The 19,744-nt window shown below is 42.9% G+C and overlaps 1 protein-coding gene across 3 annotated transcripts in view; it reads right to left on the bottom strand.

Annotated features, from left to right (window-relative positions):
• LOC134349411 (regulator of G-protein signaling 14-like) overlaps positions 1 to 19,744 on the bottom strand; it is a 156,662-nt gene that overhangs the window by 17,187 nt on the left and 119,731 nt on the right. For all 3 annotated transcript variants that reach the window (XM_063053676.1, XM_063053678.1, XM_063053677.1), the window contains exons 8-10: positions 12,799 to 12,914; positions 5,290 to 5,481; positions 461 to 537 (exon numbers count right to left, since the gene is read on the bottom strand). In XM_063053676.1, the coding sequence (XP_062909746.1) occupies positions 461 to 537; positions 5,290 to 5,481; positions 12,799 to 12,914 (385 nt within the window). The remainder of the gene's footprint in view (positions 1 to 460; positions 538 to 5,289; positions 5,482 to 12,798; positions 12,915 to 19,744) is intronic.

The following is a 19,744-nucleotide window of genomic DNA, read 5'->3' as shown; positions in this document are numbered from 1 at the left end:
GACCTGTGGTTTTAAATTTCATCATTGAAATCAAACTGGAGTGTAAATCCCGCAGTTCCCACTGGTTAGAACAAATGGATTGAGGTAACCAATCAGGACTGAGGCAATTGAAAACAGGCCTATATAAACGTGAGACTCCCAGACAGAAACACCAATAACTGGACACTGAGCATGTCACCTCAACTGGTGATGAAATGCCTGTAAGCCAATTACAAAGCTCAATGAACACCGCAACATCAAATGCGTCAACCAAGCTACCAATACTCACCACCATCCGAAACAAACATAATTGCCATATTTTAATGCAAGACTTTATTAATGTCTGGTATTGTTAGTTGAAAGTTCTACACCAGAAAATTCTAACTACAATAATCCCCAATTTCTTACCACTGAAAATGGTTTGATTACTGACATTTTGTCACACTATTCTACTGATCTCAAAGCTAAAAATGTAACTTACTCAAATAGTACTTTCTTCTCAACCCGAACTTCCTTGTCACACAAGATCATGCTATCTTGATCCAGCACAAGAGGTTTCTGAAAATTAAAATAAGGTAGGCTTTAAGCAAGATATTTCTAAAGTCGTATGATGTTATATCTATGCAAACATATTAGTTGGTTTGACCAGTGAGGAATAGACAAGGTGTTCAGCCCCTAGATAAACAGTGAGGCATGAGGCATGAGGCAGTAGGGCAGTAGGCAGTAGGCATGAGACCAAATCAGGTAGGGCTTTCAGTCCTATTTACTATTCATTAGGAGTACTGTAAATGGGTTTCAAGTGAGACAAAAATGGTGGTTATCTTTGGTATTCAACTCATTCCGCTCTAGCCTGAACTTTGAAATCGCTTGCCAACTTGCAATGCCTAGGCTCATTAATGAGCCAGGAATGCAGATCCTCGAATAAAGAATTGAGACTGAGGCCCTCTGTTGGTCAGGGTCGACCATGGATATTGTGTCCTAATTGTCTATGTGCTATGCAAGCCAGGTACACAGATCAGAGCAGTACAAAATATAGGGCAAGCTGTTGTCCAAGTAGCAGGCTCCTCCTCTCCACGCAGCTGATGACTCCAATGGAACAGCAGAGCAGTTTGGACCAGCAGCATTGCAGGAGTTGCCAGTTAGCATTGAACTCATCATAACGCTGCCTTTGGAACTCAGCTCCAGATTTTTCCTCAGGCTTTACTTCCAATGCCTTCCCCATGAGTGGGTACAGCCACAAGGAAGCAGAGGTATGAGATCAGAATTTTCCTTCCAGATGAGCTGCCAACCACCAGCTTGAAGTAACTGTTTTAAGATGCCCATGACCCTTTTCCTGTCAGCAGAAACGGTTTCACATGTGAAAGCCAGGAGCTGGACTTGGTGGACAGAGGCTATTTGAGACACATATAATTGGGAGCATGTAATGGGTAGTGGAAGTTTATCCCCACTACCACCCCCAGCTATAACAACCTTAAGGAGCCAAGAAACTTAGGAACCTCCTCAACATAAACATAGAAATAAGCCCAATGACTTAAATTTATTTGTGCTGCCCAAATTGTTGTATAACTAAAGAGAATTTTGTCTTTTATCAACAGCATCACATACACAAACAAAAACTACACTAAGGACAATAGTTGAACATCACAGTGGCACAGCTGGTAGCGTCACCATTTTTGCAGCTCCAGTGCTCCAGGTTGAATCCTGACCTTCCTTGTGGAGTTGCACCTTTTCTCTGTGGCTGTGTGACTTTCTTTGGTTGCCCTGGTTTCTTTGCACAACCAAAGACATGCAGATTCATTGGTTATTTGGCTACTGTGAATTGCCCTTACTGTGTAGCCTTCTTGGGGAAGTGACTGGAATGAGAGGAAAATTAAACTGGATTAAGGTAGGATTAGTGTAAACTGGGAATTGATGGTTTGCATGGACTCAGTGGATCGAGGTGTGTGCTTCTGCACTGTGTGACTACATGACTCTGACATTCTAGTGAATTTTACCTTCCAGGTTAGCGGAGACTATATAATCTGTAGGGAAATCCAGTGAGAGAAGCATCACAATATCATCTTTTTTTAATCCAGTCTTGATGAAGGGTCTCAGCCTGAAACATCAACTGTACTCTTTTCCATAGCCTGGCCTGCTAAGTTCCTCCAGCATTTTGTGTGTGTTGCTTGAATTTCCAGCATCTGCAGATTTTCTCTCGTCTGTGATTGGACCATTATATTACTTGTGCAACCATTTAAAATTACACCAAAGGTTGTATCCCAATAGCCAAGACTAATGCCCAATTACTTCCAAACGTGTTATTTCTTTACTAAACACCTATAAATTTTTCATTCTTATCATATCCTTGCTTTCTATTTGTCTGGATGTATTTGCACTTTAAAATATAAACATAGAGGTATTTATATTTAGTCTAATCTACAAACGGTATTTTCCTAGCTCTTAGTCTGTTCACCTATAGGTTTCAGCACAGTGTTTCTTTTTAATTGTGGTGAGAGTTCCTTGTCAGACAGGGCTGTTGTATTTGGGGCTCCATGAGTTTGTGATACTCTCTATAATCTCAATACGTTTTGGATTCATAAGGAAGAATGTGAGAGACCGGTAAGCAATGAAGTCAGGATTCTCAGATTGCTTTCTTTCACAGTACCTTCTGGTGTCAAAGACTCGCATGATATATCCCATTCCTCCTTAAGGTTGCCCTTCATTTATTAAACCAAAATAAATCACTTCATATTGCTCCAAAGAATACATTGTGTGATAGATCTGCCTATTTTTCTATGTTAAACTACATCCCCCTCTTACTTTTCTTCATTATATTTTATCATCAACAAGCCTTTATCATCTTCAATGCATACAGTGATATCAGTTGTATTAAAATATCATTACTTCCAAATTTCTATATTTGGAAATTTTATTTCCAGGCTCCACTGCCCTGTAATTTTATTATAAACACATAAAATTTTGCTAAACAAGTTGTTCTGGTTTATTATGCAGTATGAAAACACTCCGGACTCCATTAAGCCCACCTATTACAATATTGCTATTACTTTGCATAGTAGATTGTGATTTCCCTCTTCCCTGAGTCACTAACATTAATATCACCCTGAAGTGAAAGTACTGTGTCAAACAATTAAGGTCAAAACTGAGCTCATTCAAACTGAGCATTGCATAGAAACAGGACATCTGATGCAACTGTTGTGCGTCAATATTAAGCCTCCTGCTCTCCACCATCAAGCTATAAGGATATTCATTTATTCCGTTTTTCCTCGTACTTGCAGAGCTTCTCCTTAAAAAATAAGTACCACTATTTCTTTCAACTACTCATGTGGTTATGAGTTTTACATCCTATATAACAGATAAGATGGAATGGCTGTGTTATATTCTTTTTAAACTCATTTGAAAGGATTGCTGCTTGTATCTAAAATTTATAATCAGGAGCAGATATAGAATAATTTAGGCTCTGTTATAATCTGCTCTTATCATTGCAAGTGCATTGGTTTGTTTTATGTTAATTTTAAGAGAGGATGGAGACAGAACAGGAAAGTAAGCAATCACAATTGACATAAACTATCAGCTGGCCAGCTGTATTGTTTTATCATTGTACAAGTCCACAACAAAAGCCAAATTCAAGCGATATCAAAGACTGGAAGCAGGAGGTAGCTGTGTTAATGTTGGAATTCCCTGCGATTGTTCTACATCCAGCAATTGGTCACTTATAGCTGCTGCAATACACCTGACAATGTTAAACTCTGCATCAAGCAGAAAAAGAAAGTTTTGCTTTTAATCATAATGTGCACCAGTCCTGGCATCTTCACATGTTGTCAATTGGCTCAGGGAGAAATTCATCAAATTACCAAACAAGGTATTTTACACAGGGGTATAAGAAGCTTCTCTTAGTCTTTCGGCAATGAAACTACACTTAATGGCCATTTTGTTTGCTACCTCCTGTACCTAATGAAGTGGCTACTGAATGTATGTTTGTGTTTTTCTACTGCTGTAGCCCATCCATTTCTAGGTTCAACATGTTATGCATTCAGAGATGCTCTTCTGCACACCACTATTATAGCACATGGTTATTTGAATCACTGTTGCCTTCCTGTCAGCTTGAACCAGTCTGGCTATTCTCCGCTGAACTCTCTCATAAGCAAGGTGTTTTTGCCCATAGAACTACTGCTCACTAAATGTTTTTTTTTTGATTTTCACACCATTCTCTGTGAACCTTAGAGACTTAGAGACTTAGTGCATGAAAATCCCAGGAGATTTGCAGTTTTTGAATGCTCAAACCATCCTGTATGGCACCAAAAATCATTCCACAATCAAAATCACTTAGATCACACTTCTTCCCTATTCTGTTTGGTTTGAACAACAACTGAACTTCTTGACCATGTCTGCATGTCCTTATATATTGAGTTGCTGCCACATGATTGGCTATTAGATATTTGCATTAACGAGCAGGTGTACCTAATAAAGTGGCCATTGAGTCTATATTGTCAGTAAAGCCCATAGCATTGGGTATTATAGAGTCATAGAGTACTACAGCCCAGAAACAGGCCCCTTGCCCCACCTAGTCCATGACAACCTGATCTTCTACCTAGACCCATCTACCTGCATCTGGACCAAATCCCTCCAATCCACTCACATCCCTCCACCTATGCAAACTTCTGTTAAATTTTGCAATTGAACCTGCAACTACCACTTCCACCAGCAGCTTGTTCCACGCTTGAACCATCCTCTGTGAAGAAGTTTCCTATCAGATTCCCCTGTCATCCTAAATCTATGACTTTCAGTTCTTGTCTCACCCAGCCTGAGAGGAATAAATCTACTTGCATACACCCTTTCAATACCCCTCATAATTCTGTGTATAAGATTACCCCTCAAGAGCCTTTTTAAAGGATACTATTTTATCTTCTTTCCACCACTACATTGCCCATTACCTTCAATGTATGTCCTCTAGTATTGAATATTTTTACCCTGGGAACAGAGATTCTGACTGCCTAGCCTATCCAAGCCTCTCATAATTTTACAGGGTTCTATCAGGTCTCCCCTCAGCCTCCAAAGCTCCTGGGAAAACAACCCAAGTTTAGCCAACCTCTTTATGTAATTTATACCTTCCTATCCAGGCAGCATCCTGCTAAACCTCTTCTGTACCCTTTCCAAAGCCTCCACATCCTTCCTGTAACAGACTGACTAGTATTTCAAAAAATGCTTTAGTGTGGTATAACCAAAATTTTCTATATCCAGTTTTATATTAAATCATCTGGTACATACAGTACAGAACAGACTCTGTACATTATATATACTATTCCAACTTACCCTATCACTTCCAGCCAGAAAAACACTTGTGGCAGCTAGAGGAATCCCATGCCTTTCGCATACCGCAGATAGTAACTCTCGAATGGTCAACCCAGGCTGAACCATCGCCAAGGAGGCAGTCTTGTCAGGGAGGTAGACACAGCAATATTTCACCTTCTGTTCTACTTCAGTGTCCGCATTCACCTTCTCACTCTGCAAGCAAGAACATGGATTGTGATTAAACTCTCGTCATTCATCATTCACCCCTTACACAACTGAAAATATGTACCCCTTCTTGTAGCAAGATTTCCTCAAACCCAACAACCCTTCAACTTTGAATACTTGCACGGCTTCCACACTTTTCATTTCCACCTCTACCTTCAGCCAACCAGACCTGAAATCTTTCCAAATCTTTAAGACCCTCTATAATATCCATAGAGTAGGCTTTCTCTTTAGGTCTAATTGGCAGTTTAAATTTAAATTTTGCATGGATTTGGCCCTATTTTGTTCACTGGAGCTGCAGAGCATTTACATACCATTAAATATAAAATCTGCTATGAACCAAAATCTACAAAAGTGCACCTGGAACTTCAGGAGTTTAGATTCACACTATTGATTCCCTCTGTTTTTATGAAAGTCAATATCTCTGAACTGACCAACTCTGGAATTTCATCTGACCATTTCCAGATGCTATTTAAACTTGAACAGATGCTCATTTACTAATCATTCCTGTGTTTTTGCTGGGGAAGTGAGATCGAATGGATCTGAGGTGTACTTGTGTGGGGACATTTGCAGAACAAAGTTTTAATAGTACAGCTATTTCTATATGCCTGTGAGCTATTAGAGCCCCCTAATCTCCAGGTCTTGATCTAACAACCTCTTTTGAGTATAGATTCTGCTTTGTGCTCCCTGCAAGACTCAATCAGCTTGCCAGGCTCCAATCCAATGATTCCTCTCAATGTTCAGGCTCTGATCACCACCTCCACTCTCAAATCTTGTTCTTCCCCATGCCAACATCTAACTATGTTTATCAATCATTGGGCCCAATCACATATCCTGATCTCCAGTTACCAAATTTTCTTCTCTGCAGAGAAACACCAAATCTCATCTCCAACTGAATGTTCAAACAGCATAAGGGAAACAAATGCATTATTGGATCTCCATGTCTTATCCTGAGTGGGTCCTTCTAAGCTCTGAAAAATGTACAAACCATTTTAATATGCTTTAGAGGTATTCCTTGACTATAGATAGATATTCACTGTCCAGGGCCAAGGGCACCTTTTTCTCAAGCTCAACTTTCTAACATAGCACCTGACACTTTTAAAAATCAAAGTTTTTTTGTGGGTAAGTTAAACTTCAAACCAATATTCTTTGTTCAACTTTTTGCTGTAGCCAATTTTCAGTTCTTAATGTAAATTGCAAGCAATAATCTGTCTGAAGTTAAAAAGGACAGCTTTGCAAACAAACAGCACAAACTGTTGGTCTGTAGCATGAAGCTGACTACTTAAAAGATGCAGTGTAAAATAATGGGATTATGTTAATTGGCTTGTATAAAACTAGACCACACTAGATAAGTTATTTAGTTCAAAGAAGTTTGTAGACTAAATTGATACTACTACTAGTATGTCGACTCAGGCCTAGGGGGCCGGCCTCGGGCAAAATTAAAGGCAAGGCTAAATTGATTCTATCACTTAACTCATCAAATAGCTGATTTACTAATAGTGTGAAGGTTGTATACTCAGAGAATCACTTCTCACAGCAGCAATTGTGGGTATCTGGGAATTCAGTTCCTAGAATATTTTAGATCACCGGTGTGAAAAGGTGAAAATCATGAAAAATATTACTCGTGTATGAAGTCACCTAAGTGGCAGAAAAACAGAGAAGTCAGGCGTGTTAAGAATTATCGGGGAACATCAACAAGAATGACAGAAAGATGGGGTGAACTGAAGTCCATTCTTCTGTCTTTAATTTCTGTGATGGACGACACATTTATTTGCAACTCATTGGTACAATTTTGTAGCTTATAGGAATTGTTCCTTTGTGTTTCAAAAGTCACCTAAAATTTGGAAAGCTTTTTGGAAAGCTTTTATAAGATAGAAATCCTCAAAGAGGTTTAAATGTGTTTTAAGAATTTTATCTAAATTTAAACATGTATCGCTAAAACCAAAATAACTGTGTTTAAACGACTTTGTTAGCTGGAAGCATCTTCTCCTTAGTAGGAAAGAATGACCCACCACTCAAATAGTGCATATTGGCAGCTAAACTCATGTGGAGCATAAATAGGGAAGTGATCTAGTCTTTGAAGAATAGGTAGCTGCTGTATAACCTCCCTTTAACAAGGGTACCTATTGCTACTTGCATCAGATAGGGCTCAAAGTCTTTGTCTGAGTTCAGAACTTCGCAGTCAGCAACCCCAAACCCATCACAAGAGGACAAAGAATACCTCTGCAAGAATTCATCATGTAAATTCCAAACTTGAGAAGACAAATACCTATAAGTAACTTGATCATAATTATGAAAATGTACTTATAGAAACTATAAGGAATTATTTTCTGTATAAATGAGGCCCCCTTGGTGGCTTTTGTTAAAGAATATTCTTTTAGAAATCTTTAAGTTATTCTTAATAACATTTTTGACTTTAGGGTTTATTTTCATTTTGACATCTTCCTTGAAGACCCATAAAATAACTTTCTTAACCATGCTGAAATGATTGTGGACTAATCAACAAAAGCCAAATCCCAGCAATGCATAAATAAGAATCTTGCAGATTAGGAGCACGAAATACCTACTTGGCCTCTCAAATTCCTCCACCATTTACCAAGGTCATTCTCATGTTGGTCTGATTACAATATGACGTTCAATTCCCCTTCACCACATGGTAAATTTTCACCCCATTGTTCTTCATGTGGTACAACTAGTGGAGGAGCTGCTGCCTCACGGCACCAGAGACCTTTCTTCAGTCCTGACCTCAGGTGCCGTCTGTGCAGAGTTTGTATATTATCCCTGTGATAATGTGGGTTTTCCAATTGCTCTAGCTTTCTCCCACATTCCAAAATACTGTATGTGTAAATTTGGAGTTGAATTGCCCCTCATGTGTAGGTAAGGTATAGAAAGAAAAAGATTTAAAGATCAGCTTTATTTGTCACATGAGCATCAAACCATTAAAACACATGAAGAAATGCACCATTTGCATCAACAACTAATGCATTCCGAGGGTGTGCTGGGGGCAGGCCACAAGAGTCATCAAATTTCAAGTGCCAATATAGTATGCCCACAATTTAATAACTCTAATCCTACATCTTTTGGAATGTGGGAGGAAGCTGGAGCACCCAGAGGAAATCCACACAATCACAGGAATAACATACAAGGTCCTTATAGATGGTGGCGGGAATTGAACCCTGATCTTACAGCTGGCGGTACAAAGCATTATGCTAACCACTATGCCTCCAGTGTAATCTTGGGGGCGATGGATGAGAAGGTGGGGAGAGTAACAAAGTAAGATTGATGTAGGACTGCTGCAAATGGACAGTGATGATCAGTGCAGACTTGGTGAGCTGAAAGTCTGTTTCTGTACTACAGCTCTCTATGACTATATAGCGACCCGTCTTTAAAAACCAAGAGCACTGCTTCCACTGCAATGTTGAGGAAGAGAATTCCTCAAAGACTCATGATTAAGGGATCAGATGTCACATTAACTCAGTCTTAAATGGGCAACCCCTTATTTTTAAACAGCAGCCCACAGATTCTCCCACAGGATGAAGCACTCTCAATGTACCCAACTTTATATACTTCAATCAAGTTCCTTCTAACCTTTTAAAAGCCACCCTGAATCATCCAATCTTTCTGCATAGGGCATCCCAGCAATTCCCTATTTTAAGATGTCTTTAAAGTGTTTTTGATGTATTAGCAAAGACAATAGGCGCAGGAGTAGGCCATTCGGCCCTTCAAGCCAGCACTGCCATTCACTGTGATCATGGCTGATCATCCACTATCAGTATCCAGTTCCTGCCTTATCCCCACAACCTTTGATTCCGCTATCCTTAAGAGCTCTATCCACCTCTTTCTTGAAAGCATCCAGAGACTTGGCCTCCACAGCCTTCTGGGGCCGAGCATTCCACATATCCACCACTCTCTGGGTGAAAAAGTTTTTCCTCAACTCTGTTCTAAATGGTCTACCCCCTTATTCTTAAACTGTGGCCTCTGGTTCTGGACTCACCCATCAGCGGAAAAATGCTTCTTGCCTCCAGCGTGTCTAATCTCTTAATAATCTTATATGTTTCAATAAGATCCCCTCTCAGCCTTCTAAACTCCAGAGTATACAAGCCCAGTCGCTCCAATCTTTCAACATATGACAGTCCCGCCATCCTGGGAATTAACCTTGTGAACCTACGCTGCACTCCCTCAATAGCAAGAATGTTCTTCCTCAAATTTGGAGACCAAAACTGCACACAATACTCCAGGTGTGGTCTCACCAGGGCCCTGTACAACTGCAGAAGGACCTCCTTGCTCTTATACTCAAATCCCATTGTTATGAAGGCCAGTATGCCATTAGCTTTCTTCACAGCCTGCTGTACTTGCATGCTTGCTTTCAGCGACTGATGTACAAGAACACCTAGATCTCATTGTACTTCCCCTTTTCCTAACTTGACTCCATTTAGATAATAATCTGCCTCCTTGTTCTTACCACCAAAGTGGATAACCTCACATTTATCCACATTAAACTGCATCTGCCATGCATCTGCCTACTCACCCAGCCTGTCCAAGTCACCCTGCATTCTCATAACATCCTCCTCACATTTCACACTGCCACCCAGCTTTATGTCATCGGCAAATTTGCTAATGTTACTTTTAATTCCCTCATCTAAATCATTAATATATATTGTGAACAGCTGCAGTCCCAGCACTGAGCCCTGCGGTACCCCACTGGTCACTGCCTGCCATTCCGAAAGGGACCTATTAATCACTACTCTTTGTTTTCTGTCAGCCAGCCAATTTTCAATCCATGTCAGTACTCTGCCCCCAATACCATGTGCCCTAATTTTGCTCACTAATCTCCTATGTATTTCCTTAAATAAGGAGACTAATCCTATATACAGTCCTCTGGATATGATCTCAGCAATGTTCAATAAGCCTAACTTCCTTCCTTTTGCTTTAAGTTCCTCAAACTTCTGCAAAGCAAATTTCTCATGGGGAGATGCTGAGGGAATATTTCTTTACTATGAGGGTGGATATCTCTAGCATTCGAGGCTGTGCAGGGAGAGTTGTTGAAGGAGATGATAGATAACTTTATATCCACAAAATGCATCAAGGGGTCTTGGGGGAAGAACAGAAATACATTGAAATTGAGGGTTAGCCGTGGAAGTGGTGATTCATAGAGCAAACTATGTTTTAGTTTCCCAGCCTTGCAGCCTGTCACAATTGCAATAATATAGATAATGTGCTTCTTCCACAAAATGTATAATGTAGTTTTCCACTTTATACTCCCTTTTGGCAAATCATCCCCTTATTTACAGTATATCCCCTTTTAGGCTTCTTATACCCACTTTACAACCTATTTTCCTACATGTTTTATACCTGAAGAGACAGCTGTGAGCCTAAGGGAAATACTGAGAGGATCATCCTGAATCATTTATTTCTGCATAATTAATAAACAGAACATCACACAGTTGACTATGTTAATTCTTTTTCATATGACCATGTTCTAGACTACCATTCTTCATGACTGCTGAGGCTGAGTAAGATTTCAAATTATTGTAAAGTAAGTTCACATCTACTAGAAATGAGATTGTGATCAATGAAGTCAGTCCTATCTTTCGCCATGGGAAAATTCTGTTGCGAATTTGGAACAAATCTTTGATACCCTTATTTCCAATTATCAGATATCATTAGTGCAATACATCTTGATTTTTAAAGAGCCAGTAAGACAGAAGAGGGCGATTCTGGAGTGACGTGGGGAATTCACCAAACATTAACCAAACCAGGGAAAAAAGAATGAATTTCAAGAATAGGTTATGTAACAGAGTTAGAATGTAACTCATTTCCACATCACTCTCCCGGCACTTATCCCTGCGAGCATCAGAATTGCTATACCTGCCCATTCACGTTCTCCCTCACCTCCATTTAGGGTCCCAAACAGTCCTTCTAGGTGAGGCAACATCTGACCCACAGATCTGATGTGGCCTTATCTGCACTGGGTGAGACCAGACATGGATTTGATGAAATCACTTTGTCGAGCATCTCAACTCCATATGCAAAAAGCAGATTTCCTCAGTGGCCAACCATTTTGATTTCTGTTCCGAAATGTTGGTCTATGGCCACTTCTACCATTATAAGTCAACTCTCAGGTTGGAGGAGCAACACCTCATATTCTGTCTAGGTAACCTTCAACCGGATGGCAAGAATATTGATTTTGCCCACTTCCGGTTATTTCCCTCCCCCCACCCCCTCCTTCTTCTTCATTTCTCCACTCTGACCTCCCACCTCTTCTCACCTGCCTATCAGCTCCCCTTGGTTCCCCTCCTCATTCCTTTCCTCCACTCCTCTGAGATTCCATTTTCTCCAGCCATTTGCCTTTTCCACATCATCTCCACGCTTCTTACTTTATCCTCTCTCCCCACCCACATGGCTTCACCTATCACCTTCTAGCTTGTCCTCCTTCTCCTCTCCCCACATTCTTATTCTGGCATCTTCTGCTTCCGTTCCAATCCTGATGAAGGGTCACAGCCCGAAATGTTGACTGTTTGTTCATTTCCATGGACGCTGCCTGACCTATTGAATTCCTCCAGTATTTTGTGTGTGTTAATCTGGATTTCCAGCATCTGCAGGATCTCTTGTGTTTCTCATTTACTATACAATCACACAGTGAAACAAAACATTATTTATTTTTATTCAATACTTTGAGGATATTTCTTGATCCCTTTAAAGAACTGAAAGCAGTTGAAAATAAGAAGATTACATTTTCTAATTTTTCACCTGTTAAAGGAAAATTGTGTTGGAAACTAGCAACATGGGAATTAATCAAGATGGTGATTTGATACCGACGGTTTTTGAGCTGTCAAAGAGGCTCTTTAAAATTAATCATTTTGTGAAGTATCAGTTTTTAAAAGCTTTGACATGAAAACCACGTACTGTGAAATGTAACCAATAAGTTGCTCTGCATAGATTATTCAAAGACATTTTCAGTTATTTAAAATCTGTGTATTCCCAAGATGTTGATTGCAAACTGATTGAAAATCTATCTTCTTCATTTTTAGCTGCATCATATAATAGATTAAAGGTATCAAGGAGTGTTTTACAATGCATTAAAGGAAATGAATAAATTTTATTTTGTAGCACAGTATGATTGCACTGGTTCAGAATATTATATGAATTTTTTAGAATATAAGCCTTAAACAGGTAATCAATGTTGTTCCTGGCATGTTGATTGGAATCAAAACAGAAATGCTAGCACATAATTATTCTCATTGGTTGTAAATCCATGCAGACTGATGACTAATCTCAATCACTAAGGCAATATATCTTCTGTCATACCTCATTTCTGGAATTAGCCAAACTGAGGTAGCCCAGTTCCATGCTGGCTGTGGAATATACAGATCCCTGAGATTCACGGCGAGACAGGGAGAGACCATTACTCTCTGGAAAATCCACTGAAAAAAGAGAGGTAGTGAGAATTAATAGTCACATTGCAAAATACATCTGAGTAGTAAAGTGGCCAGGTTTGTTTCTTGATGGGGCATGTCAGTGGATGGACAGATCATCTGGGTGTCTTGCCACAAGAGCATATCACAGAATTAATCTTTCATCAAAATGAATAATCTTATGCAGATTAAATGATGGGAAGTTTACCAAATCAGTCTGTATGGTCAGGCCGAGAGGGAATATTAGGCTTAGTTATGCTTCCATCACAGTTAAGTGTGGGTGGGATAGTGACATACCTAGCAGAGATGTTGACTCACAGCTCCAGTGAGCCAAGATCGATAGATTAAATGCAAATGGCAGAATTTTTTTAAAGGTAAATTTTAGGTTATTTTTGGCTTGAGGAAAAGATAGATACAACAAGTTGTTATCATATGTTTGAAATAATGATGGAGGCAGATGATAATAGTCATCAAATTCAAGTAGTATAAACAACATGACTATGTTTAATGGACAGAAATATACATCTTCAATAACGACACCGACATGATGGGATGATGTATGTGGTGTGGCTAATCTAACAAAGCTTTTGAGATGCTGGGGGAGACTTGAAGACTCATACGGCCAGATTTGGAAACAGCTTCTTTCCAAATGTGATAAGACTGCTGAACGGATCCTAACCCGGATCTGGGCCGCACCCTCCAAATATCCGGGCCTGCCTCTCAGTTTTTCTGCACTACCTTACTTTCCATTTTCTATTTTATATTTATGATTTATAATTTAAATTTTTAATACTTACTATCGATTTGTACTCCAGGGAGTGAGAAGCGCAGAATCAAATATCGCTGTGATGATTGTACGTTCTAGTATCAATTGTTTGGCGACAATAAAGTATAAAGTATTTAGTTAGAGGGTGATAAATCTGTGTAATTTGTTGCCACAGCATTTAATATCATCATTCCCACAATCCTGATTGAGAAGTTGCAGTACCTGGGCCTCTGTACCTCTCTCTGCAATTGGATCCACCACTTCCTAACCGGAAGACCACAATCTGGTTGCAGATTGGTGATACATATTGTGGCAAATCTTATATATATATATATATATGTTGTAACTGGGTTACCTGTCTGGACATGCCTGGACATGCCCCTCTGCTGACTGCTCCTGCGGCTCCTCCCACAGACCCCTGAATAAAGGTGATTGTGTCACTACTCCTCCCACAGTCCAGGACAGATACTCAGCAGGGCTGTGGACCATTTACTGTTAATAAAAGCCTTTCAGTATTTACTCTACTTCCAGTCTTTTGGAGTAATTGATAGTGCATTGATTTTATTAACAGTAAATTTAAAGCATGGAACACGTCCTGAGACCCGACAAGCTAGACCTCGACTCGCAGACACCTGAAGCCAGAAACGCTTTGGAACTCTGGTTTGCTTCGAATCATACCTGGAGGAGATTGAAGTGACCGAGTCCAGCGTGAAGCGCAGAGTTGTCCTCTGCAGGGTCAGTCCACGGGTCTACTCAATGATTAGAGACCAGCCGAGCTACGACGGCGCGATGAGCGCCCTCAGAAGACAATACCTGTGGCTGGTAAACACCGTCTATGCGCGACATCGGTTAGCGACGCGGCAGCAGCGGCCTGGAGAGTTGAGCGCTGAGTTCGTCCGGGCCCTACAGACACTCGTGCGGACCTGTGATTGCCGAGGGCTGATGGCCAAAGAGCATGCGGAGATCCTAGTGAGAGACGCCTTCATCACGGGGACCAGGTCAGTGTATGTGCGCCAGCGGCTGCTGGAACACGCCAATCTTACCTTATATTTGGCGATTGAGCTGGCCAACATGCTAGAGGCCGCTCTGCACAACTCTGATGCTCTTCAAGCACGCGATCTCCCGACGGCCTCATGGGCACCGCTGACCCCGCAACCCGCCGGTGAATCGACCACGGCTGCTGCCAGTCGCGAGTCCGCGAAGTGCTACTTCTGCGGACTACAGAAGCACCCCCGGAAACGCTGCCCGGCCCGAGAAGCTACCTGCTGCAGCTGCGGAAAGAAGGGCCACTTTGCCAAGGCCTGTAAGACTAAACCGCGAGTGGGATCGAGCAGCGCCGCGTGCGAGGCTTGGGAGTTGCCATCTTGCCTGTACACCGCCACCATGTGTGAGACATGGGGGCGGCCAACTTAGTCGGCGCCACCTCCCACCGCCTATGACCCACGGGTGCTCATGAGGCCCCCATTGCACTGGACCAAGACAGCAACTCAACTCTGGCCTCCGTGACCCTCGACCAAAGCGCTCCCCACCAGCTCACAAAGTCAATGATGGACATCCTGGTGGAGGGGCACAGGACAAGCTGCCTGTTTGACAAGGGCAGCACGGAGAGTTTTATCCACCCGGCCACGGTGCAGCATTGCAGACTTGCGATATGGCCAGTAAGTCAGAGGGTCACCATGGATTCCAGATCGCATACAACAGACATCCGGGGGGGGGGCGGAGAGGGGTTGTGTAGCGATGCTAGTGGTGCAGGGCGCAGAATATCGAGACTTTATATTACTGGTCATGCTTCAACTGTGTGCCCCTGTGCTATTGGGGTTCGACTTCCAGAGCCACCTGAAAAGCGTGACAATGGAGTATGATGGGCCCCTCCCACCAATCACTGTTGAAAATCCCCAGTTTTGTAGGGATACGTCACTTAACCCGCTGCTGACCACCCACACACACCGACCCGCACATCCCACCCAACACCATGCCAACAGCCGCACTATGGACACCACTTGCGGCCTCTCCACCCTCAGGATCCCTCCCCCACCGCTGTTCACCAACCTGACCCCCGACTGTAAACCTGTGGCAACTAAAAGCAGGAGGTACAGCGCGGGGGACAGAGCCTTCATTAAGTCCGAGGTGCAGCGGCTGCTCAGGGAGGGGATCATTGAGTCAAGCACAAGTCCTTGGAGGGCGCTGGTGGTCATTATTCGGAACGGGGTGAAAAATAGGATGGTCGTGGACTATAGCCAGACCACCAATAGGTTCACGCAGCTCGACGCGTACCCTCTATCCTGCATCACGGATATGGTCAATCAGACAGCATAGTACAAGGTGTACTCGACCATAGACCTAAAATCCGCTTACCATCAGCTCCCCATCCGCCGGGAGGACCGCCCTTACACTGCCTTCGAGGTGGTCGGCAGGCTTTATCAATTCCTGCACGTCCCCTTCGGTGTCACAAATGGTGTATCTGTCTTCCAGGGAGAAATGGACCGGATGGTGGACCAGTGCCAACTGAAGGCCACGTTCCCATATCTAGATAACATCACCATCTGCAGTCACGACCGGCAGGATCACGACAACAACCTCCAAGAATCTTTCCAAGTGGCCAAAGCTTTCAATCTCACCTACAACAAGGACAAGTGTGTATTCGGGACCACCCGACTTGCTATCCTTGGGTGTGTCATGGAGAACGGAGTCATTGGCCCTGACCCCAACCGTATGCGTCCCGTGTTGGAACTCCCTCTTCCCAACACCCTCAGAGCCCTCAAAAGGTGCCTGGGCTTCTTTTCATATCACGCCCAATGGGTCTCTAACTACGCAGACAAGGCCCGCCCCCTGGTCAAGTCCACCACATTTCCCCTCTCAGCCGAGGCCCACGCGGCCTTCAACCGCATAAAAGGGGACATTGCCAAAGCAGCAATGCATGCGGTGGACAAGGCCATTCCCTTCCAGGTAGAGAGTGACGCCTCTGACTTCGCGCTGGCTGCTACCCTCAACCAGGCGGGAAGACCGGTGGCGTTCTTCTCCTGTACCCTTCAAGGCCCTGAAATTCGGCACTCCGCAGTGGAGAAAGAGGCCCAAGCCATAGTGGAAGCTATTAGGCACTGGAGGCACTATCTCACCGGCAAAAAGTCACCCTCCACTAACCGCAATGTGTACTATCTTAACGTTATCGACGAGTACTCATGGTTTCCCCTTCGCCATCCCCTGCCCCGACACCACTACCACATCAGTTACAAAAGCCTTGTGCAAGCTCTTCACTCTGTTTGAATACCCGTGCTATATCCACAGCGACAGAGGGTCCTCGTTTATGAGTGACGAGCTGCACCAATTCCCGCTGGCTAGGGGTACCGTAACTAGTAGGACCACGAGCTATAATCCCCGGGGGAACGGACAGTTGGAGATGGAGAATGCCACGGTGTGGAAGGCCACACTCTTCGCCCTCAGGTCAAAGGGACTACCGGTCTCCCGCTGGCATGAGGTCCTTCCCAAGGCACTCCACTCCATCCGCTCCCTGTTATGCACAGCCACCAATGCCACCCCTCATGAGCGACTCTTTTCTTTTCCCAGAAAGTCGACCACTGGGACCACCCTACCAACTTGGCTGACGTCCCTGGGGCCAGTGCTGCTCCGGAAACATGCGAGGAGCAATAAATGCTCCCCAGTGGTCGAAAGGGTTCACTTACTTCATGCGAATCCCCAGTATGCCTACGTGGTTTTATCTGATGGGCTGGAGGACACGGTCTCCATCCGCGACCTGGCGCCTGCAGGAACACCAGGCCCCTACCCTGAACACTCCATGGTGACTATTAACCCTGTACCCACCGATATATATACCCACGAGACACCAAGTACTCCAAGCCCTACACAGACACCACATGACACTCCCATACCGGGCGCGACGCACACACACGAGGGATTACCGACGCCTAACGTGCTGACACCTCAAGTCAGGCCGGAGCCAGCACAACCACTGTCGCCGGTGCAATTAACACCAGTGCTTCGTAGATCACAGCGACGGACTCGATTGCCTGATAGACTTGACCTGTAAATATATTTGCTTTAAATATTGTCAGTCACTTCACCCCGCAGGACTCTTTTTAAAAAGGAGCAGTGAATGTGGTAAACCATATATATATGTTGTAACTGGGTTACCTGTCTGGACACGCCCCTCTGCTGACTGCCCCTGTGGCTCCTCCCTCAGTCCGGGGCAGATACTCAGCAGGGACGAGACCCTTTTTACTGTTAATAAAAGCCTTTCAGTATTTACTCTACTTCAAGTCTTTTGGAGTAATTGATAGTGCATCACACATCCTCCTCACTGATGATCAACACTGCTGTACCTCAAGGGTGTGTGCTTATCCAACTCCTCTACTCTCTATATACACATAACTGTGTGGCTAGGCATAGCTCAAATACCATCTATAAATTTGCTGATTTGTTGGTAGAATCTCAGGTGGTGATGAGACGGCATACAGGAGTGAGAGATGGCAACTAGTGGAATGGTGCTGCAGCAACAATCTGGCACTCAACGTCAGTAAGATGAAAGAGTTGATTGTAGACTTCAGGAAGTGTAAGTCGAAGGAACACATACCAATCCTCATAGAGGGATCAGAAGTGGAGAGAGTGAGCAGCTTCAAGTTCCTGGGTGTCAAGATCTCTGAGGATCTAACCTGATCCCAACATATTGATGTAGTTATAAAGAAGGCAAGACAGTGGCTATACTTGATTAGGCGTTTGAAGAGATTTGGCAAGTCAACAAATACACTCAAAAACTTCTATAGTTGTACCGTGGAGAGCATTCTGACAGGCTGCATCACTGTCTGGTATGGAGGGGCTACTGCACAGGACCGAAAGAAGCTGCAGAAGGTTGTAAATCTAGTCAGCTCCATCTTGGGTACTAGCCTACAAAGTACCCAGGGCATCTTTAGTGAGTGGTGTCTCAGAAAGGCAGTGTCCATTATTGAGTACCTTCAGCACCCAGGGCATGCTCTTTTCTCACTGTTACCATCAGGTAGGAGGTACAGAAGCCTGAAGGCACACACTCAGTGATTCAGGAACAGCTTCTTCCCCTCTGCCATCCGATTCCTAAGTTGACATTGAATCTTTAGACACTACCTCACTTTTTTAAAAAAATTACAGTACTTCTGTTTCTGCATGTTTTTTTAATCTGTTCAATATTTGTAATTGATTTATTTGTTTATCTATTATTATTTTTATCTTAATTATTATTATTTTTTCTTTCTGCTAAGTTAACAAATTTCACATCACATGCCAGTGATAATAAACCTGATTCTGATTCTGAGATGACTGTGGAGGCCGGGTCATTAGGTATATTTAAAATGGAGGTTGATATGTATTTAATTAGTTCGGGTTTCAAAGGTCATGGGGAGAATAAGGAGAATGGGGCTGAGGGAGAAAATATATCAACCATGATCAAATGGCAGAACAGACCTGATGGGCCAAATAGCACAATTCATCACCTGCACTCAGTGGCTACTTTATGAGGTACACCAATACATCTGCTCATTAATGCAAATATCTAATCAACTAATCATGTGATGGCAACTCAATGCATAAAAGCATGCAGACATGGTCAAGAGGTTGAGTTGTTGTTCAAATTTAATATCAGAAAAGGGGATGAAAAGTGATCTAAGTGACTTTGACCGTGGAATGATTGTCAGTGTCAGATGTGGTGGTTAGAGTACCTCAGAAACTGCTGATCTCCTGGGATTTTCATGCACAACAGTCTCTAGATTTTACTGAGAATGGCGCAAAAAACAAACAAAAAAATCCAATGAGCAACAGGTCTGTGGGTGAAGATGCTTTGTTAATGAGAGAGATCAGAAGAATGGTCAGAGTGGTTCAAGCGGACAAGAAGGCGACAGAAACTCAAGTAACCATGTGTCACCACAGTGGTGTGTAGCAGAGCCGTCCTGAACACACATGTCAAACCGTGAAGTGAACGGGCTACAGCAGCAGAAGACCATGAACATACGAACAGGAGGGGAAGATGGCGGCGCGATGGCATCTGTTATCTGTCAAGTAGGGGACCGTGCACAATTCTGATTTGATGGAG

Source organism: Mobula hypostoma, chromosome 7, assembly GCF_963921235.1.
Source record: "Mobula hypostoma chromosome 7, sMobHyp1.1, whole genome shotgun sequence".
NCBI lineage: Eukaryota > Metazoa > Chordata > Chondrichthyes > Myliobatiformes > Myliobatidae > Mobula > Mobula hypostoma.
This window is presented reverse-complemented; position numbering and strand designations above follow the sequence as displayed.